Source organism: Gambusia affinis, linkage group LG15 (assembly GCF_019740435.1).
Source record: "Gambusia affinis linkage group LG15, SWU_Gaff_1.0, whole genome shotgun sequence".
Lineage (NCBI taxonomy): Eukaryota > Metazoa > Chordata > Actinopteri > Cyprinodontiformes > Poeciliidae > Gambusia > Gambusia affinis.
Window position 1 is genome coordinate 12315900 of NC_057882.1, and position 18391 is coordinate 12334290.

Genomic DNA, 18391 nt, shown 5'->3' on the forward strand with positions numbered 1-18391 from the left:
CGAGAACGTGAACGTTTATATTTTTATTTGCACTTGTCACGCCTTCGCACCTGATTTGTTTTCAGTTTCTGTTTTCAGTAGAGCACGCTGTGCAGCAATGGTGTAAATAGTAACAACACCCCACGCATGACTTTTGTTTATTGTTTTAATGTTATACATGTACGATGTAGCCTGCTTCCGTCTTATCTCTGGACGCTTGTACTCAAGTGTTAGTGCAGATTATCACCTTGAATCCCCTTTTAATGTGAAACACACAATTGACACTCAAAATGACATTTCCCACTATTTGTCTATTTGTATTAGTGCTGCCCTCTTGTGGCAGAATCATTTTACAACTTACATCTTGATTTTCTAAGTCTACTTACTGACATCTAATGTACTGACAGACGATTTTTGAAGTCAGTGTTATTACAACCACTATGTGATTCTCTTCAAAGTACTATGTAAATATAACTTAACCGTCGTGTAGGCTGTATTTTTACATTCATGCAGCTATAAATGCGGCAATCATTTTGCAATGTTTTAATACTTTATTAATACTTCTTAAAAAGTAACTTAGATATATCATAGAAACGTTACTGTCTTCACTAAGCCATCATAGATGTTTATAGATGTGATCAGCCAGGATCCTCTGTTGCAGCAGATCTGAAGAAGCCTTTATTAATTCAGTAACGGTTGTGAAGAAGATAGGCCCAAAGCTTCCTCAGCTCTCTTCCCTTTTATCTACATGGCTCCACTATGGCATCTTGATTCGTTAGTTATCCTCTTGTCCATCTCTTATATGTCCAACTGCTGTCATCTGAGTACATCTACAGATAACATGACTCTGACTTATACTGAAAATGGTGACAGTATAGATCCCTGTGGAGCTCCTGTGTCTCACAAACTGGCTTGTTTCCAGGTGGTTGTTGTGGCCATCATCTGTCTCCTAATGTTCTAAATTAGGTTTAATTTTCTTAAATGCACAGGAGAAATCAAAGCACACTATTGTCAGTGATCCTTGCTTTCCCAGCAGCAGGTTTGTTGAAACCATGATTATGTTTTGAATAATTAAATTGCACGATATAGTTTATAGCATCATAATAAAAACAGAATAAGCATTTTTTATTTCATTTGTAATTTTCCAGATCTTTTGACTTTATTCAAGGTCATGTGGGAGCTGGCGTCTAAGCAAACTGTCACCAGGTGAGAAGGAGAGACTTTCAGTACATTACAAGCCAGATAAATGTTCAACAGAAATTGGAGATCTGAGTCTGAAGTTAACATGGAACAATAAAATCTAAGTAAAACTGAAACCGTTTGAAAAGCAACAGTGTGATGGTCTCAGATTGTTGAACACAAGCGGCAACAGAGCAGTTAAGATGCTCTCTTAAATCAAACTTAAATCTCCAGGGATACAGGGTCAAAAGTGCAACCAGAGTGGAAACAAATATGCAGGTTTATGTTCATTCTGTCACTACAGACGACCACAAACAAAAATATCCATTTCTGATACTTAAGGACATGGCAACAATACCACTGCAGTTTTACTACGATATTGTTATATTTGCCTAAAGGACAATGATGCTAATAAAAATAAATACATTGCTTTGCTTCCAGTCTGCAGGTTTTCAGGATTGTCCTTCCTGTAGCTACTCTGCTCAAGAACAAAAACATCCCCAAAGGTTGATGCTGCCACCACCATGTTTCATAGTGGGAAGGATCTTTTCCAGTAGAATTTTCCCTCCATGCATATCCATATAAGGCAAAGTTTAAAAAATAAAAATAAAAAAAATAATTTGTTGCATATGAGAAAGTACAGACACTTCTTTAATACTTTTAAAATAACTTTCTAAATGAAGTATTTCTTCCCAATATATACATTTCATTCAGTTTAAATAAGACACATGGTTAAAATATATTTATGACTAAGTAGTTTAGTCTGGCAGGATAATGAAAAGCAGTCACTTCTTCAGGTAAATTAGCATAAATAGATTTCCTTCTTGGTTTTTCAATTAACATGTGGTTTGTAAAATGACATAATAACAAATGAATCAAATTAATTTTCAACTTTACCTTTGTATAACATAATCAATCCAAGATAAATTGCTTAAAAATACCATTAATACATACATACACACACAGTATTATAAATAAATCTTTCATTCCACACTGGCCAGCAGGACACAGTCTGATCTGCCACCAGAGCCTTGCTGGAGCAGGTAGCAAAAAAATAATAATAATAAAAAAAATGGTCTCTTAAAAACATAGTTTGCTCATTGTTGTAGATTCCCCCCCTGCTGCCTGCTTATGCACTGCTTCCCATTTCCCATGTAATTGCTGTGAAGTCCTGGTCTGTGAGCGTGACGGTGTAAGGAGCCTCCACTCGCTCCGGCTCCACGTGCTCCTGGCTTCCAGCTGCACTGTTCAAGTTATTTACCCTCCAGGAGTTCAGAGGTCGGATTGCTTTCCTGAAGCGCTGCGAAGGAGAAGTCAGAGTCGTAACAGATTAATACAGTGAGATTTGAACTGATTATATGACCGTGACGGAAGTGAAGAGGGTATATGTTTTGATATTTTACAGCCACAAACCTTGGGATCTTACACCATAAAATGTTGTATAATTATGAAGAGGGAGAATACTAAAAAATGTTGTTTTTTGTTTTTTTTTAACTCATGCATGCATTACTTTTTAGGATTCAGCCCCCTCAGGGTCATTCCTTGTAGAATCACCTTTCACAACAAAGCTCCAACTCTTTCAAAGCTCCAACTCTTTTGTGACTGTGAGGGTTCTAGCAGCTTCACAGATCTAGAGACCAGTATGTTTTATTTTTCTTGTTGCAAAATAGTTTAGGCTCAGTTGTATTGGATATAAAACAACTGTGGACTTAATTTTTCTGTCTCACATTCTAAAAGGGATTAGCTCTGTTCATCAACTCCTACAATGCCTCATTGATTTTCCTTCTACTCTTCAGTCGCCAATTACTTTGAGTTGGTCTATAACATTAAATCCCAATAAAATACACCATTTTGTGGTTATGATGTGGTCAAACATAAAAAAAACTTTTAAGAACATGACTACTTTTGCAAAGTCTTGTAACCGGACCTCACAGTGCCAATCCAGCAGCATACTCACTTCTTGTAGAGAGCCAGTTTCCTTGCTGATGGCCACAATGGCCCAAATGAGGATCTGCAAACAGCAGGTCGCACCCATGCACACGCCCAAACCTTTACCCCACCGCGGATACACATAAGAGCCGTAATGGAGGGGTGTGTTGTACATCTCCAAAAAAATGTAGATCAGGATGAACTGTGGTTGGAGAGGCACAGAGGAAGAGAAATGATTCTGGTGAGAGAATCAATGGCAGCGGAGAAACAGACAACACAAATACTGCAGACGGGGAAGAGATCAGATTGAGTCTCTGCCCTAAATATTCAACCTGGGTACAGATTCCAGGACAAATAGCAATATTTGTCCTGGAATCTGTTCGTTAGCTTGGGATTCTGTAACCATTTCCTTTCTTTCAGCTCTTTACTTCATTCAGTGTGTGCGAGCTCTGATCATGTTACCTTTTCATTTCAAGTGTAAAACTGCTTCAGGTAACACACAATAAGGAGCTGTAATAATAGTGTGAGTGATGTAATACAGGTTAGCAATTTCAAAGAACACTGCTGAGAGTGAATTAACCCTTCCAGGCCGAAAGGAGCGCAGACGATCCAGCCAAATTTGTAGTACCGTAATTCCACCACACGTTGCGCTATATGAAAAATTCCAACGGTTTCTGAAAGGGCAGATGTTGCGCTTTCCAGGAAATATCGGGTTATTACGGTAATTTCACCCCTTTACCAGGGAGTGAAATTAATCTGAGGGGCGCTCTTTTAATAGACGGTAAATTGCGAAAATAACTTACTAGATATTGAAAGTTCCAGTTGTTATGGATAAATGGGCAAATATATATTTACTCACAGGACATTTAAACAACTGAGTACAATTAAAATAAGCAAAAATATCCGGGCGGAGATTTGAAATTTAGCTCATAAAGGGCTAAGTGTAACTCAGTGTAGGATTAACACAAGAGGATGTTTGTTATTTTGAGCACAACTCGCAAAAACAAGGATTTTGGGAGTTAGTTAACAAGTTATCTAAACCTAAAATAGTTTAAATTGAAATATTTATAGTAAATTTGTTGTATTCCTGTAAAGAGTGGGAAATAACTGATTTCATACACATTTCTTTGAGCTCACCAGGAGGAGAAACGGTGTGCAGAAAACCCAGCAGGCTTTGAAGTAGATCAGCACCTTGCTGCACCACGGAGGGCAGTGGCAGATCATGTCAATAATGTCCTGACAAAACTGATTGACTCCTGTCAAAAATAAGCCAGCAAAGAGATGCACGTTAGAAACTGAATTATCACCAGGACAACAGAGACTGGCTCCCCTGAAACTCGTACAGTGGAATGATGGGATTAGTTAGGGATGACAAGTGACGGTAAGGAATGTGAGATGGGATACCATAGAAGAAGGAGATGCCAATGCACATGAATAGGGTGATGATGATGAGGCCGAAGCTGGTGCTGAAGGAGTCGATGAGAGTGAACCAGTAAATCCCTCCCTATTGAGACACGAACAATGGGGAGGGAATATGAATGTCAAAACTTAACGGTGCATTGCAAAAGTATTTATGACTGTCAAACTTTATCATAATTTATCTAATTTTTATAAATAAGAATAAATATTGTGGTAAGCACTCAAACTCTTCCTCAGTCAATGCTTTGTAGAACCACAGTTTTTGTTTTTTTTTGTTTTGCAATTACAGTTTCAAGTTGTTTGTGGATACATCTGCCAGCTTAGCACATCTAGTTTGATTTTTACTGAATCTTTGCAAAATATATAATATATAGTCATATTCAATAAATCAGAATACACAATCCAATTAGGCTCATGTATCAGCTTATAAGTACCTTTTGAAAATAATCTGAATAGATATTAAGACATACTTTTCATTAAGTTCACATTTCTGAACATTTTATTTTGACTTGGCTTGTGTTTTCTTTACCTTCAAATCAAAAAACATCACAGACAGAAGTAATAAAAATAAAGACATAAAAAACATCAATCTGTGTGTAATTAATTTACATAGAGTGTTTCTCGCAACAAATTGAGCAACTGAAATGAACAAACTTTCAATAATATTTTAATTTATTGAACAGGTCTGTAAATCTGTCAACCTTAGTTTTCAAATTTTGCCTCAGATTCTCAATTGGATTTGTGGTTTAGACTTTGACTAGGCCATTCTAACACAGATATATGCATTTATTCAGACCCTTCTATTTTATCTTTGTTTGTGAAGACCTTTGTTTGTGTGGTGCTGGAATGTGAAACTCTGCCTCAACTTTATGTCTTTTGCAGCCTCTAACAGCTTTTTTCACTTTTTCTGTCGCAGCAATCCATCGCCGTAAAAGAAAAAAAAAATCCACATTATTCACAAATGACTCACATCTGTCACTAACAGGAGGCCCATTAGGTAGAAGGTGAAACACAGAGCTCCCAGGAACAAGGACTTGTGGAAGGTGTTCCTTCTGAGGTTTGGGAACTCATCCAGTACAGCTGTGGTGATGCCCTCCATGTTACCGAACTGCCAGGAGAAAAAGGCGTCATGTTAACCACTGACAAACAGATTCCCATTCATCCTGATCAGTCAATCTTACCAGAGTATCGACCCCAAGCATGAACAGCATGAGGAAGAACATAATGGACCAAAACACTGAGCCAGGCAGCAGAGCAAGCGCTTCTGGATAAGCAACAAAAGCCAAACCAGGACCTGAGGACGCAAACGGATTATGTTTAGGATTTCTGCCGTCAGTGGCTGCAACACAAAACATGTGGACAAAGAAAGAAGCATGGCAGCTACCTCTGTCTGCCACCTCTCCAACAGGCACTCCCTTCCTCCATGCCATGTGACCCAGGATGGAGAATATAGCAAATCCCGCAAAGAAGCTGGTGCCGCAGTTCCCGATTGTGATAACGATAGTGTCCCTGAAGTCAGCAGCAAATGTTATCAACAGAAATAAAGTGATCAGGGATTGACAGAGTGCATAATACAGCCCACCTACCTGATGACGTTGTTGTCGAATTTATTGTAAGATGCCATTGAAAGCAGCCCACCAACCCCAATGCCCAAAGAGTAGAAGATCTGAGAGGCTGCGTCATTCCAGACCTGAAATGTTTCAGGGAAAATTCAGTGTGGATCATGAAAAAAAAAAAAAAAAAAAAAACTTTTTTTAAAAGCCTCTCAGCCCAATTGGGTCATGGAGAGAGTTTGTAGTGTAGTTTAACACAGCTGCTTTAATTAAATTATTTTTTTAAGAGTTTGTATGTCTGCCTTGGTCAATGTCTGGAAGGTTTGCATTAAGCACATTTAGCATGGTTATTTAATTAGGTTATGAATTTTAACTCATATCTAAAAAATATTTTACTGATTTGTCTATGCTGGATGTTTTTTTTTTATGTTTAGGTTTGTGAAATATTTGAGAACTGTGACTTTACTTGTTACATGCAGGGCTTTGTCAGCTATTTCAATTCCACAGTTTGTAACACTGTATCCAAACTTCAAAGTATTTCGTGGGATTTTATGTGAAAGACCAACATAAAGTACTGTGTATTTGTGCATCATTAAAACAAAAAAACATGCGTGGCATGCATTTGTATTTGGTTCCTTAAACTTTGAAACCTCTACAGAAAATTCAGTGCAACCAACATTTGAACATCTCATGTAGCACTGCTCAACACATCATAAATCTGATCGAGAACCTGTGATGAGACTTGGGCATGAACGTTCGCAAATGCTGAATTTTCAATCTGAACGAGTTTAAATTTCAGCATTCTGCAAAGAACAATGCACACAAAATTAAGTCACCAAACGTGCAAAGCTGCCAGAAACAGCTGTAGCTATAATTGCAAAGAAATGTTCTAGAACTATTGCTGGATGCCTAGAATTACATGTGAATACATTTTTAAAATCATATAAAACTCTTTCCCTTTCACAATTGTGCACTGTGCAGTGGTTCATCAAAGAAGACAGAGAAAACATGATGGTTGGAAATCACAAAATATGAAGAAGTTGAAGTAGTGGATAGTATTACAAAGCAACATGCATCGAGCTCTGACGTACCTGTGCGTTAGCTAAACGGCTCCAGTCTGGCGTGAGGTAGAAAGCGACGCCCTGGAGAGAACCCTCCAGTGTCGCACCTCTGATGACCAAAACAATCAGGACAAAGTATGGGAAGGTGGCTGTTACATAAACCACCTAAAGAACACAGACGTCACAAATGTTAAACTCAAAAAATAGAGAATTATGGGGAACAGATCGAGTTGGGAATTTCAAAATTAATTTTTTTTTTTTTGGGTGGAAACATTGCGGTAGTTCACCTTGCCAGAGCTGCGGATGCCTTTAAGCATACAGAGGAAGATGATGATCCAGGCAGCCAACAGACACAGAGCCAGGGGCCACCGCACAGGGCCCGGGTCGTGAAGACCCTCGCTGTTCACTACGCCCAGTACTTTCTCGCTGAAAGATGAGCAAACATTAATTATTGAAGCATTTTAAATCATATCTGCTTAGCTAATGCCATTTATATTTGATCTTTGGATGTATTTGTTTTTTATAATTTTACGTCCCTAAAAGTGTTTTTCTCCAAGTGCAATATTTTAGTAATGGTATTAGTATGTTCTGAAAAGTTTAAATATTTACTAAAATGCACTCCCGGCTTACCAAATTTAAAATGAATTGCAAGTGTGGAAATAAGCCTTGATAATAAATACTGATTGGAATGCATGTAATGTCCACATATTAGTTGAAAAAGAGATTTTAGCAATAGGTAACAAGAGGATATAAATCTATTTAATATTTTTTAAAAACTTATCTACCTTTAAAGCAGCCTTTAAATTTACCGAAACCTTCATTTTAAAGAGCTTAGAATATTAGCCAAATGAAGTTCCATTACCTCAGATAAAATAAATTTGAAATTTTACACCTTTTTCAACCGCCTTTTGCCAAAATGACCACACTCAGTATGATATAACATTTTACAAATATAGGAAAACAGATCTTTGACTATTTTTCTAAAGAAAATTCTTAACATGGGATTTTCTCCATACACTACATTGTTAGAAAATCTATTTATTTTAATGCTTTTCTGTGCAATGGGGCTAATAAGTATGGGGGATATCGTTGATTAAAATTTTAGTTTAGTCACATTAGAGAGAAACACAATTTGCATTTCAAGTACGAACTGTGGTGGAAACAATGCACTTACTTCCAGAAAATCTCTGTAGGGGATCGGGGTCTTCCCGAGGAGCTATTACCAACGGTGCGATTAGCACAGATAGCGACATTGGCCACGGCGTCACATGACCAGGGCAAGGGGCTCTGGAAAGAGCTGCCCAGGTAGTAAAACGTCCACGCTATGATCACGTTGTAGTAGAGACACACCAACGTGGACACACACAGCATCCCAATCCCAATGCCTACGTAAGAAGACACAAGTATGAATGTAAGAAAAAAAAAAACAGACACTATTATGTAAAAATGTTTGAAAAAAAAAAAAAAAAGGTTTATGTTAAATTGAAATCATATTCTCCCCTAATTGCAATAGTCAGATAACGTTGGGTTGTACTGTCAAAAAATGTTAATGTTGTAGTGGTTTGCACCTCAGGGCTACCACAGTGTCTTGTTATAAGTCAAATAATTTGCCAATGAAACTATCATTTATCAATATTAAGAAATTCTTTACGTAAAACAAGCTACTGTATCTTGCTGAAAATTTACCCATAAGTTAGTGTATTTGAAATAAGACAAAACTAAGATATTTGCACTAGAATCTAGACCAAAAAATACTTGGTAAGATTTTGTATTTTGCAGTGTACGTTTTATGTTAAATGTGACGAATGTTTTTCAGTTGAATTGTGTGTCACAAAACCCCCCACACCCCCACCCAAAAAAAAAAAAAACCAACAGGTGTTTTAACAGCGGTGTTTACCCTTGTAAGGGTCACTGTGTAATCAGTGATGTGGTCAGCTTAGTGACTCAGCAACTTGTATGGTGAACTTTAACACAACCGGAACCATAAATTAAAAAAAAATAATAATAATAAAAAATGTTGAACTGTGTTAGCTACTTTCATCCAGATCCAATATTTGTTTAAAATCAAATGTTTCACTTTTGGCAACTAAAGGAGTCAGGAATGTTCAGCTTGAACTGCAAGACGTATAAACAATGAGGTGAGTCATGAGTCAGCAACCTGTAATTTTACCGGATTGTGCTGTTGGGTTGGAGCAACGTGACATAAAGCAAAACAGACAACATGGAGATTTCTGAAGAATTAATGCTGCAGTTCATGGTGAATTTGGGGACATTAAGTCTTCATAAATTATTGCTGGTAAGATAAACTGGATGAGGGAGGTCATTACCTTTAAGCAGAGGGCAGCATTTCCACACCATGATTGGGCCAGCGGAGCCATACTGGCCTAAACTCAGCTCCATGAGGAAGAGAGGAACTCCCGTCACAAACAGCATAATGAAATACGGGATGAGAAACACGCCTGTGAAGAAGAGAAACAGGCCAGGATGAGGAAAACCAAAGCTGGTAATGAATTTTTTTTTTAAATCACTGTAATATTCTGGGATTATATACTGCTTGCGAAGGCAGGCTTAATTATCAGACCATCAATTTTAGGAGACAGCTTCATAGAAAGACGCTAATCTGTTCTGCAGTCAGTCAAGCTTCAACATGTTTAATCTCAGATGAGTGGATAGAAGACAGACTTCAAGTCTGGTGTGTAATCAAGGGAAAACACTATTTTTGCTTAGACGGTTTGTGAATGCTGTGAGACACTCGATTTTGCAGAGAATCTGGCAAATAAGCCAGCATGCTGAGGAACAAAGCCAATACCAATGGAGTTATGCAAAGACAACCTCTAATCCAAATTAGTGCCGGGAGCCATTAAGCACACATGCCTCGGTTTTAAAATCAGGATATGCATCATGCTTTACGGTAGCTCACCTCCTCCATTGCGGTAGCACAGGTACGGGAACCTCCACACGTTGCCCAGACCCACGCAGTAGCCGATGCAGGACAGGAGGAACTCGTACTTCCCGCCCCACTGGTCCCTTGGGATAATCGCAGCCGGAGCGGGAACGGGACTGGAGACTCGGGTGTCAGACTGCTGCGGTGGGGTCGGTGTAATTGCTGGGTTGTAGCCATTTGGAGAAACAGCATGCCCATTCTAAAAGACACAAAATTAAATTGCACACATGATGACATTAGTAGAAATACATTGCGATGCGAGAAATCTTTGATTGCTACTGATAGCTAATCAATGTAAAGCTGTTCATAACTATAAGGAAATTTAGTCGATGTAATACTACAAGAATTACTTTGCATTATTAAATCCTCTTAACTCATATTTTGTTTGTGGTTTTGATTTAATACAAATAAGTATCCAGTTCAGTCATAGACCAATTTAAATCTAGTAATTAAATACATGTGACTGCTGATTAAATTGTGTAAATAATGCCAATTGGTGAAAGTTTTCTTCTGTCTAAGCAGAAGAAAACTGCTTAGACAGTTTGCTCGTCACACCGAGCAAACATTTTGCAACAATAGAAAGGAGCTCCCTTTTAACAGAAAGAAAACTACACAGTTAATGGCAACAGTGATGTGGTGCTATAGGAGGAAAAGCAGAGCGCATTAGTTGCAACAGCAGTTCCTTTAAAACGTTTCTCCAGAAAAGAGACAAGGTCAAACAGAGCGTTGCACATCCACTCATAGAAATTTTCACATGTTCAACTAGATGTATGTTTAGGCTTTGAGCTGACCATTTTAACACACGAATATGTGTTTCTTTAAACCATTTCATTGCATCTTCGGCTGTAGTGCTCTGTCCTTCTCGAAGGTGAATCTCTCCCCCAGTCTCAGGTCTTTACAGGGTTTACGTAAGTGTATTATAAGCCTGGCGGACCACCAGGCTAAGCATTGCTTATTTATTTAAGACTTTTTAAAATGCTTGCATTTTTTAACACTTTGGTGTTCAGGTATTGACCTTCCAATACTTCAACAACACATGATTATCAAGTGATATTTCAAATTTCCTGTTAACTTTAAACATTTTTTAACTCAAAAACACGACAGGCCGCTGGATGAACGACTGCCCCATCGCCCAACCACTGGGCTTAGCAAGTTTCCTTTAACATATTTGTTCTTCACCAGCAGATACAATTACAACAAACATTGCAGAGTGAGAAAAAGCACAAAAGAGGCATTGATCTACAAAATAATTAACCAGATAATAGAGTGAATAACAGCGATAGAAATCAAATAACCAAGCAAAGACAAAACAAACAAACAGGTCGTTTCTAACATGTTTTCTTTTAAGAAGATGCCCCTGAATTTTGCTCTTGGTGTCTTTCCATCAACACTAACTTCTCTCTCCCTGCTGAGTAGAAACATGGCAATGGCATTATTCTGCCACTACCATGCTTCACAGTGTGAATGATATTTCTATATTAAGAGTACATAACAAAAACGGTTGCTTATTGCAATAAGCATTATGTCAGGCATTTCAAATGGTATCGATACTTTTGTAAGGCACTTTGAAGCTTAGAACAAAGAACACTTTGCATATTAGATGAAACTCAACACTTATTCAAAACCATAGAATTATAATGTACTATTTAGTTCTTCCTACAAAAGGAATCAACATCTAAACTACAGAGGAAGTTATGCCAGGTCATAAGGAGGAACTTTAATGGAGATAAGAGCAGAGCTTCTGCTTTACGTGCTGTCACACCATTTGTTCAGAGTTTATAGATGAATTATTAACATGAGTTCAGTTTTATTGTTATAACATTTTACATTTGAGTCTGAAAGGTATCATCAATTACCTACTTCAAAAGTTTTACATACTTTAAAAAACCTGGTAAAGTATAGGAAATATGAAGACTTGAAATTGTATTGCAGACACAAATAAATTACATAAATAATTGTTACAAAAACATTTAGGAAGTGATCACCAAAACTATGCAGAGATTATTAAGATTTACTATTATTATCTTCATCTGACAGAGCAGAAAATGCTTTTATATTATTATTATCTTTAGCTAATTAGAGATTTTAAATGATTGTAACTGAATTCAAGAAGAAGTTTATAAGTCAAATGAGTTCACACCAAGCTGCACCTGGGAAGAAACTAGTTTAGGTTATAATAAAGACGGAACAAAAGACGGTTTCCTGGCCGGATCACCTGTATCAGTGTTGTAATATCTTGAGAATAGTTTGTATGTACACATGTGTTGAGTGAGTAGGTCCATAGTTTTATCTCAGTTTTATCTCAGGCGCGTCCAGTACATCTATACCCGAAGTATTGTCGACCGACAGGTTAGACTGCTTCATCTGATGACGGTGAAATTTAAAGCGGAAAAAAAGGACTTGTACATTTTACACACCGATAGAGTGACGTCTTGTGAGCTCAAAACAAACAAAACAAAACAAAAAATTAAGAAATTACAAAATAATAACAATAAAAAAACAAAACAAAGCTCAGTTCTTACCTTTGCTATGGCTGCTGTGGCTCCTCCGGCGGAGCTTCCATAGTCTGCTCCTTTGCCGCTTTCGTCGTGCATTTCCACCCGGCAGAGGTGGCGCTTCACTGTCTAAATTCAACTTCACTGCACCTCATTTTATACAACAGACTGTAGGAACACCGAGCTGTTTAAGAATTTCGGCGGCTCTCGGTGGAGTGGACCAGTCGGAGAGTCAGACTAGGCAGGTGGACCTCAGCGGTGACGACGAGGAACCGAGGCCGGCGGAGGGTGAGGTGAGGGGCGGGGAGAAGAGACGCAGGTGCTGCATCATGCAAGAGAAAACCTCCACCTACCACTTTAAAATGAGGCGGCGACTGTTTATAGGATGTGTACACAGTAACTAGGACAATTTGACGTACAAACAAATACAGAATGATGCTTTGAAGTTTTTTAAAGAACCGATCAGCGGCAACCAGTTTGTGGTAAGTTCTCTGTGCTGTACAGAACATAATTCAACACATATAACACCCTGATACAACTTTGTGTATTCATGCTTCTTTCTCGGCTTGTTGTGTGTGTGTGTGTGTGTGTGTGTGTGTGTGTGTGTGTGTGTGTGTGTGTAGGTAAATGGAGGGAAGAGGTTATAAAGTGTGTGTCTTTTTATTGCCAGAGGCGTGTCTGCAATTTCATCTAAATGCACTGCAGTCTAAGATTACATTGAACAGTGGGCTGAAACTTGAATAACAAAATTGTTTATTAACCCAAACAAAACGTATGGACATGTTTAGCATGCAAAAACTATGCAGTAGATTTGTTTGTTACAGTGGCAGGGCACGCACTAATTTTTCTAGTTACAAGCTTTGCTTAGCATAGCCTAACTACAACCCTATTTTTAGCACCGTTATGCTAACTCTGTTCAATTTATCAACTTTATGGGTAAAATTTCTAGCAAAGGCTCAATAAAAATATAAAAATAAATTATTATAAAGCCTTGCAGGTACATTTAAAGACAAGGTACACAGCTGCTGAGATCTAAGACTCAGATCTTCTGACTGATGAAAATGCTTTGCTCTGAAGCATTTTATTTTCAGTACACCACGCATTTAACAATTTTATTTGTAAAACATGACACAGACATCAAATAAAAGTAAAGTCAAACGGCAACTTCATCTTTTCTTTCTATAGAGAGGAAATATTTGTCACCATGGATTTAACAGTCCTCACAGAGGAAAATATATTTTTCAGGTTTTTGAGAATTATTTTTTTTACAAGTGTTTTTCTATCTCATGATGTCCACACATAAAAGAGGGACATGGTTAACACATCAAGAGGTGTAGGTGTTAATCTTCAGAGCTATGTAAAAGCAGACCATTGTCTTCTGCGCCTTACGACATACACATTTGTTTACGCACTGAACCACGCCTGAGGAATTCACCTTTTCACGCTGCCATCAACATTTTGTTCCTTCTACCATCTGAGGATTTATGTGGTGAAATGAATATGTACCAAATTAAAGACCTTATGTCGCACATGTTTTTTTTGCTGCTTTCATCTGTTATGTACGTGTACAAATGTATCATTTTCATGTTGTTACATTTATCTGAACTTTGTGAGTGAAGAAGAATCTTGAGTTTAACTTGGTAGTAAGGAAAGCTGTAAGTAAGTCTGCTAATCCGCCTGTGGATGAAAACCACACCTCTCAGTCTGGCCTTTGTCACATCAAACCAAGTCAAATTAATGTTTTGACCTTCCCAGCTCCCGTCACTGTCCACTGTAGGGTTCTGTTGTCTGTCTTACTACAACGTGGGGAGTCTCTGCTGGTCACACTTCATAATCTTATCGATGGTCTTTGGACAATCGAGGTCATCAGGGATCAGAGTGCAACAGGATTTGACACAAGAACCTAAACAAGTCCCCAACAACATCTAATACCTAACAGAGAGAAGGCAACATAAAGATGGAGACATGGAACATGGTGATGTGTGTGACTGGCTATTTCTGCTGCCTAAATTTAGTGTCAATATGAGCCATGACAGTGTGATGCCGACTGGGTCGCTCTTTCTTAGTAGCTACCTGTGGTAATCCACTTAAGCTCATGATGCTTCTCTAAATCCACCCAATCTGTTGAGTCCCTCATTTAACAACCTCACTCAATAAATCTGGGTCAATAGACGTTACTGCTGCTGTGTGAGATGAACGAAACCAGCAGAATTTTCCATCTTTGAATAGCTGTTTTAACGGGATCAATTGAAGATTTTATCAACGTTCCCAGATGGGAGCTTGGAGCCACAAGGAGGTTTGAGGATTTTGCACGGAAAATGGAGCATCAAGACCGCATGAAAAGCAGCTGGAGAGAATATTTGTGCAGTCAAAGCCGGGGAGAGTTTGGTGCGACAGCGAACTGGCCCGCGATCGGTGGCGAGGTAGAAAGCAGCAATGCACAGCTGGACGAAGAGGCGCATCTATACCGCAACTTCTGGAACGATTCTGAACCAGCAAGAGTCAAGAACTGGACCAGCAGATCATTTGCAATGGATGCGAGATTAAGACTTGATAGTCTGAAGTCTGGGTGTAACTCACCGCAACCCTGGGGTGACTCGGACAACTCTTTATACTACTATGACAGTGAAAAAGACCTCTGGAATGGCGGAGACGTAGAAGAAGAGCAGTCTGCTTTGGACATGGTGGAGATCCTTGATATGGAGGAAAGCACAGGAGATGAAGAGAGCTGGTAGGTTCAGCTAGGATTGAGTTTCCTTGAGCTGGCCTTGTGGTTATTTATGTATTTACTCCAATTTTGTCTAAGTTATAAACTTTAGAAGGCATGTTAAAATGTTTGGTTTAACTCTTCAGTGTTTCTTGCATTTTGTCAAGTTGCAACCACAAACATTAATTTATTTGTTTTAGACTCATTTGGATTTTGTGCTCGACTAGATGTGGGAGAAAACAAACACTCTGCATCACCCTGAGCAGAAAATGTCCGAGGCATATAAATCGATCACGCTGTCTTTCTCACAGGTTATATGAGCCTCCGAATAGGCCGTCGTTCGGAGAGAGGGAGTCTGCTCTCAGGTGGTGTCGACACGTTCTGGACAACCCCAGCCCCGAGATGGAGGCTGCCCGTCGTGGGCTGATGAACAAGCTGGATCCAAGTTAGAAATCAGCCTCACATACTTAGGATCTTACAAATGTTGATCTGTCTAAAAGAAATGTGGTATGGTCATTGGTTTGCTTGATTTCTACCATCGCCAGGATCAAGATATTACTTCTGCAGACATGCAGCAGTTTCCACTCATTCCCCGAGTGTCTCCTTGGGTTTCGCTCAGGACGAAACGTCAGTCCACACATCACTCAATGACTCTGACAGCTTAGGTAAAATCTGCAGTGAATATTCTCTTTAGACAATCTGCAGAAACGCAAAACTTTGTTACTCAGAGAGGCAGTAAGCAATATGTCAAAAGGTCAAGTTCAGGATACAATGTGGGTGGGACTGCAACATGTTACCTCCACAGCTGTGATGGTTCTACAGAAAATAGTCCAAAGGTGGTCTAGTTTTGCAAAAGAGTTGAACTATGATGATAATAATAAGAGCGAGAACATCAATCACATTGCTATGACAGGTCACTGATCTACAGAAGCACATAGTTGAGTATATTATTTTCAAGATAAACACTAGTTAGGAGAACACATCAGAATTCTTTAAGAGTTCCTATTACACTCTAAATAAATATGCATAAAACCCTGCAGAGTGATAAAGCAAACAAAAAAGGCAAAAAGGAAGTAGACAGAAAACAAGGAAGTCGACCTACGCAAACTTCCAATATGTCAAACATTTACTATGATGTTGCGGAAATGGCACAGTGGACTTTAATAAAAGCTCCCCAACACGTTCTGTTAGCGGGATGTGAACCATAACAGGGCAGAGATACCGTGCATTTCAAAAGGTCAGAGTTTTGAAGCTTTTTACGAAGATGTCATGTAAAAAGTTACAAAATACATGCCTATTTAACAGTAGGAACTCTAAATAACTTTTTTGAAATGAATACGTTTCCCACGGCCTAGATCTGACACTGTAGCACAGTTATCACAAAAAGGTTTCCATTTCTTACTTTGAATAGATCATGCTAAGGTGACCCACCCTGATGACTTCATAACCACAAGCTACAGACTACAGGACATAACAGATGTCCACATAATGGCCAGAATACAGGAAGACAGTGAGTATAAAGAACACAAGGTGGCAAGTATTTCAATTACCTCCCAGCTGGTAATCCGTGATTTTTCTAGATTATTTTACCCTTTGCGCCTAAACAATGTCAGATTATAAGACTTGTTGCTCTCACTTTCCAGGTTTAAGACAGGATTACATCTCCATGCCTGCTGCAGCTCTCTTGAGGAGAAACCCAGATGTGTTTTCCTCATTTTTAAATGCCGAGGCTGACTATGCTGGTGACTTCAGTTCCAGAAATAAAAACACTGCTCCAGACTCCGCCTGCAAGCCCGGTCTGACAGCTACAGGCTCTTCCAGCTGCAAGTTACCAACGCCAGCAGCTAAGCAGGGCGGCCAAAGCCCAAAACTGACCAAACTTCACCAGCAAGTAACGCAGTTCAAGCTGCTGAGGCTTGCCCAGAATAAAGGTGCACACACCGGCACAATCACAACTAAATTGTACCACAATGCACAACTCATGCAGTAGGCTATGGAGATGTTTATTACAGATTTTAAACCATGTTTTCATATTGATCTGCAGAACTTTCTATTTTAGTTATGGTTAGGATTTTCTGCTGCTTGTTTTAGGGGGTGAAATGTGGTAGTAAATCTGATCCTTTCCTGTCTGCAGCATCCCCAGGCAGGATGAGGTCACCTCTGCAGACAAGCCTGCGCTCTCTCCAGGCTGTCAGGAACAGCAGGAGTTTAGAGGCCGATGTCAGCCAACCTGCCGGCCAAAGCAACCACCATCCCCCAGGTTTCTATCATTCTACACTGTCAGCAGACTGCAGAAATAAGTTAGATCTTCTTCATGTCTCTTATTACACCTAACCACTTTACCCTGCGTCGCAGTTGTTCCACCTTCCACAACAGCGTCAAGCCGTGCCGCATATCTGAACTCCAGCGACGTCGCGGGCTTGATGAGAGAGTCCACAGACAGAATAACGGCGGTGAAAAGGCTGCAGAGATCCCAGTCCCTCAGTCCCAGCAGGATTGCTCACCCTTCCAAGGGATGCTTGTCTGTTCGTGGGCGAATTTTTGCCTCGCCAGACAGGGTGTCCACTGCGGCCTGGGGCAGGCATGCCTCATCCATTCAACGGTGAAAAATGTCACTGGGAAATCCCCATTAGACAAACGAATGAGGAAGGACGCTAAAAGTGGCTTAAAAATGTATTTGTACTGTTTAAACTTTATCACATTTTATCACACTGCAACTTCAAATCTCAATGTGTTTGATGTGACTAACACAAAGTAGCGCGTAGCTGGGAAGTAGAAAGCAAGGGATTGTTTTTAAAATAAAAATCTGTAAAGTGTGGCGTGCTTTTTTATCCCAACTGTTTACAGGACAGCTATTGATCCAATATCCTAAACTTTCACCCTCTCACAGAGGTTTGTTGATTCTCCAAGACATGGCCAACATCCTAAGCTGAACAGAGAGTATTAGTCAGAGAAACAGCCAGGATGCTCATGGTAACCAATCAGTTCTTGTATATCAGTGTGCGGCGTAGATCTATGGAATAAGTTAAATTATGAACTCGAGCAAAGTACAAATATAAACCAACGTAAAAAATTGGAAAATATGGCAGGAAATCACAAGATCTTTTATCGTCTACCTGCTCCTT

At 39.2% G+C, this 18391-nt stretch overlaps 2 protein-coding genes across 4 annotated transcripts; one reads left to right on the top strand and one right to left on the bottom strand.

Annotated features, from left to right (window-relative positions):
* Positions 1-1082: 1082 nt before the first annotated feature.
* slc6a7 (solute carrier family 6 member 7) lies at positions 1083-12838 on the bottom strand. Its single transcript, XM_044140674.1, has 14 exons — positions 12587-12838; positions 10041-10263; positions 9448-9579; positions 8295-8505; positions 7408-7546; positions 7151-7285; positions 6093-6196; positions 5891-6015; positions 5688-5800; positions 5477-5614; positions 4492-4591; positions 4225-4343; positions 3116-3289; positions 1083-2458 (listed from the first exon to the last, which is right to left on the bottom strand). The coding sequence occupies exons 1-14, from the start codon at positions 12656-12658 to the stop codon at positions 2288-2290; spliced, it is 1956 nt and encodes a 651-aa protein (XP_043996609.1). The 5' UTR covers positions 12659-12838; the 3' UTR covers positions 1083-2287.
* A 136-nt stretch (positions 12839-12974) lies between these two features.
* LOC122844856 (SLAIN motif-containing protein-like) lies at positions 12975-18156 on the top strand. Of its 3 annotated transcripts, none has more exons than XM_044140677.1 (8): positions 12975-13041; positions 15186-15290; positions 15578-15711; positions 15812-15931; positions 16678-16776; positions 16910-17197; positions 17401-17526; positions 17622-18151. In XM_044140677.1, the coding sequence occupies exons 2-8, from the start codon at positions 15241-15243 to the stop codon at positions 17870-17872; spliced, it is 1068 nt and encodes a 355-aa protein (XP_043996612.1). In that variant the 5' UTR covers positions 12975-13041; positions 15186-15240; the 3' UTR covers positions 17873-18151. The 3 variants fall into 3 exon arrangements, with proteins under 3 accessions (XP_043996612.1, XP_043996611.1, XP_043996610.1); XM_044140676.1 differs by having other exon boundaries at positions 12988-13041; positions 14832-15290; positions 17622-18156; XM_044140675.1 differs by lacking the exon at positions 12975-13041 and adding an exon at positions 14167-14214 and having other exon boundaries at positions 14315-15290; positions 17622-18155.
* Positions 18157-18391: the final 235 nt, after the last annotated feature.

Excerpts from the sequence above, each read along its gene's own strand:
- slc6a7 (XM_044140674.1), bottom strand. The coding sequence starts at position 12,658 with ATGCACGACGAAAGCGGCAAAGGAGCAGACTATGGAAGCTCCGCCGGA. Across the intron at positions 9,580-10,040 it reads GTGCTACCGCAATGGAGGAG|GCGTGTTTCTCATCCCGTAT; the intron begins GTGAGCTACCGT and ends TCTTCTTCACAG. Across the intron at positions 6,197-7,150 it reads GCCGTTTAGCTAACGCACAG|GTCTGGAATGACGCAGCCTC; the intron begins GTACGTCAGAGC and ends GAAACATTTCAG.
- LOC122844856 (XM_044140676.1), top strand. The coding sequence starts at position 14,878 with ATGGAGCATCAAGACCGCATGAAAAGCAGCTGGAGAGAATATTTGTGC. Across the intron at positions 16,777-16,909 it reads GGCCAGAATACAGGAAGACA|GTTTAAGACAGGATTACATC; the intron begins GTGAGTATAAAG and ends CTCACTTTCCAG. Across the intron at positions 17,198-17,400 it reads GAGGCTTGCCCAGAATAAAG|CATCCCCAGGCAGGATGAGG; the intron begins GTGCACACACCG and ends TCCTGTCTGCAG.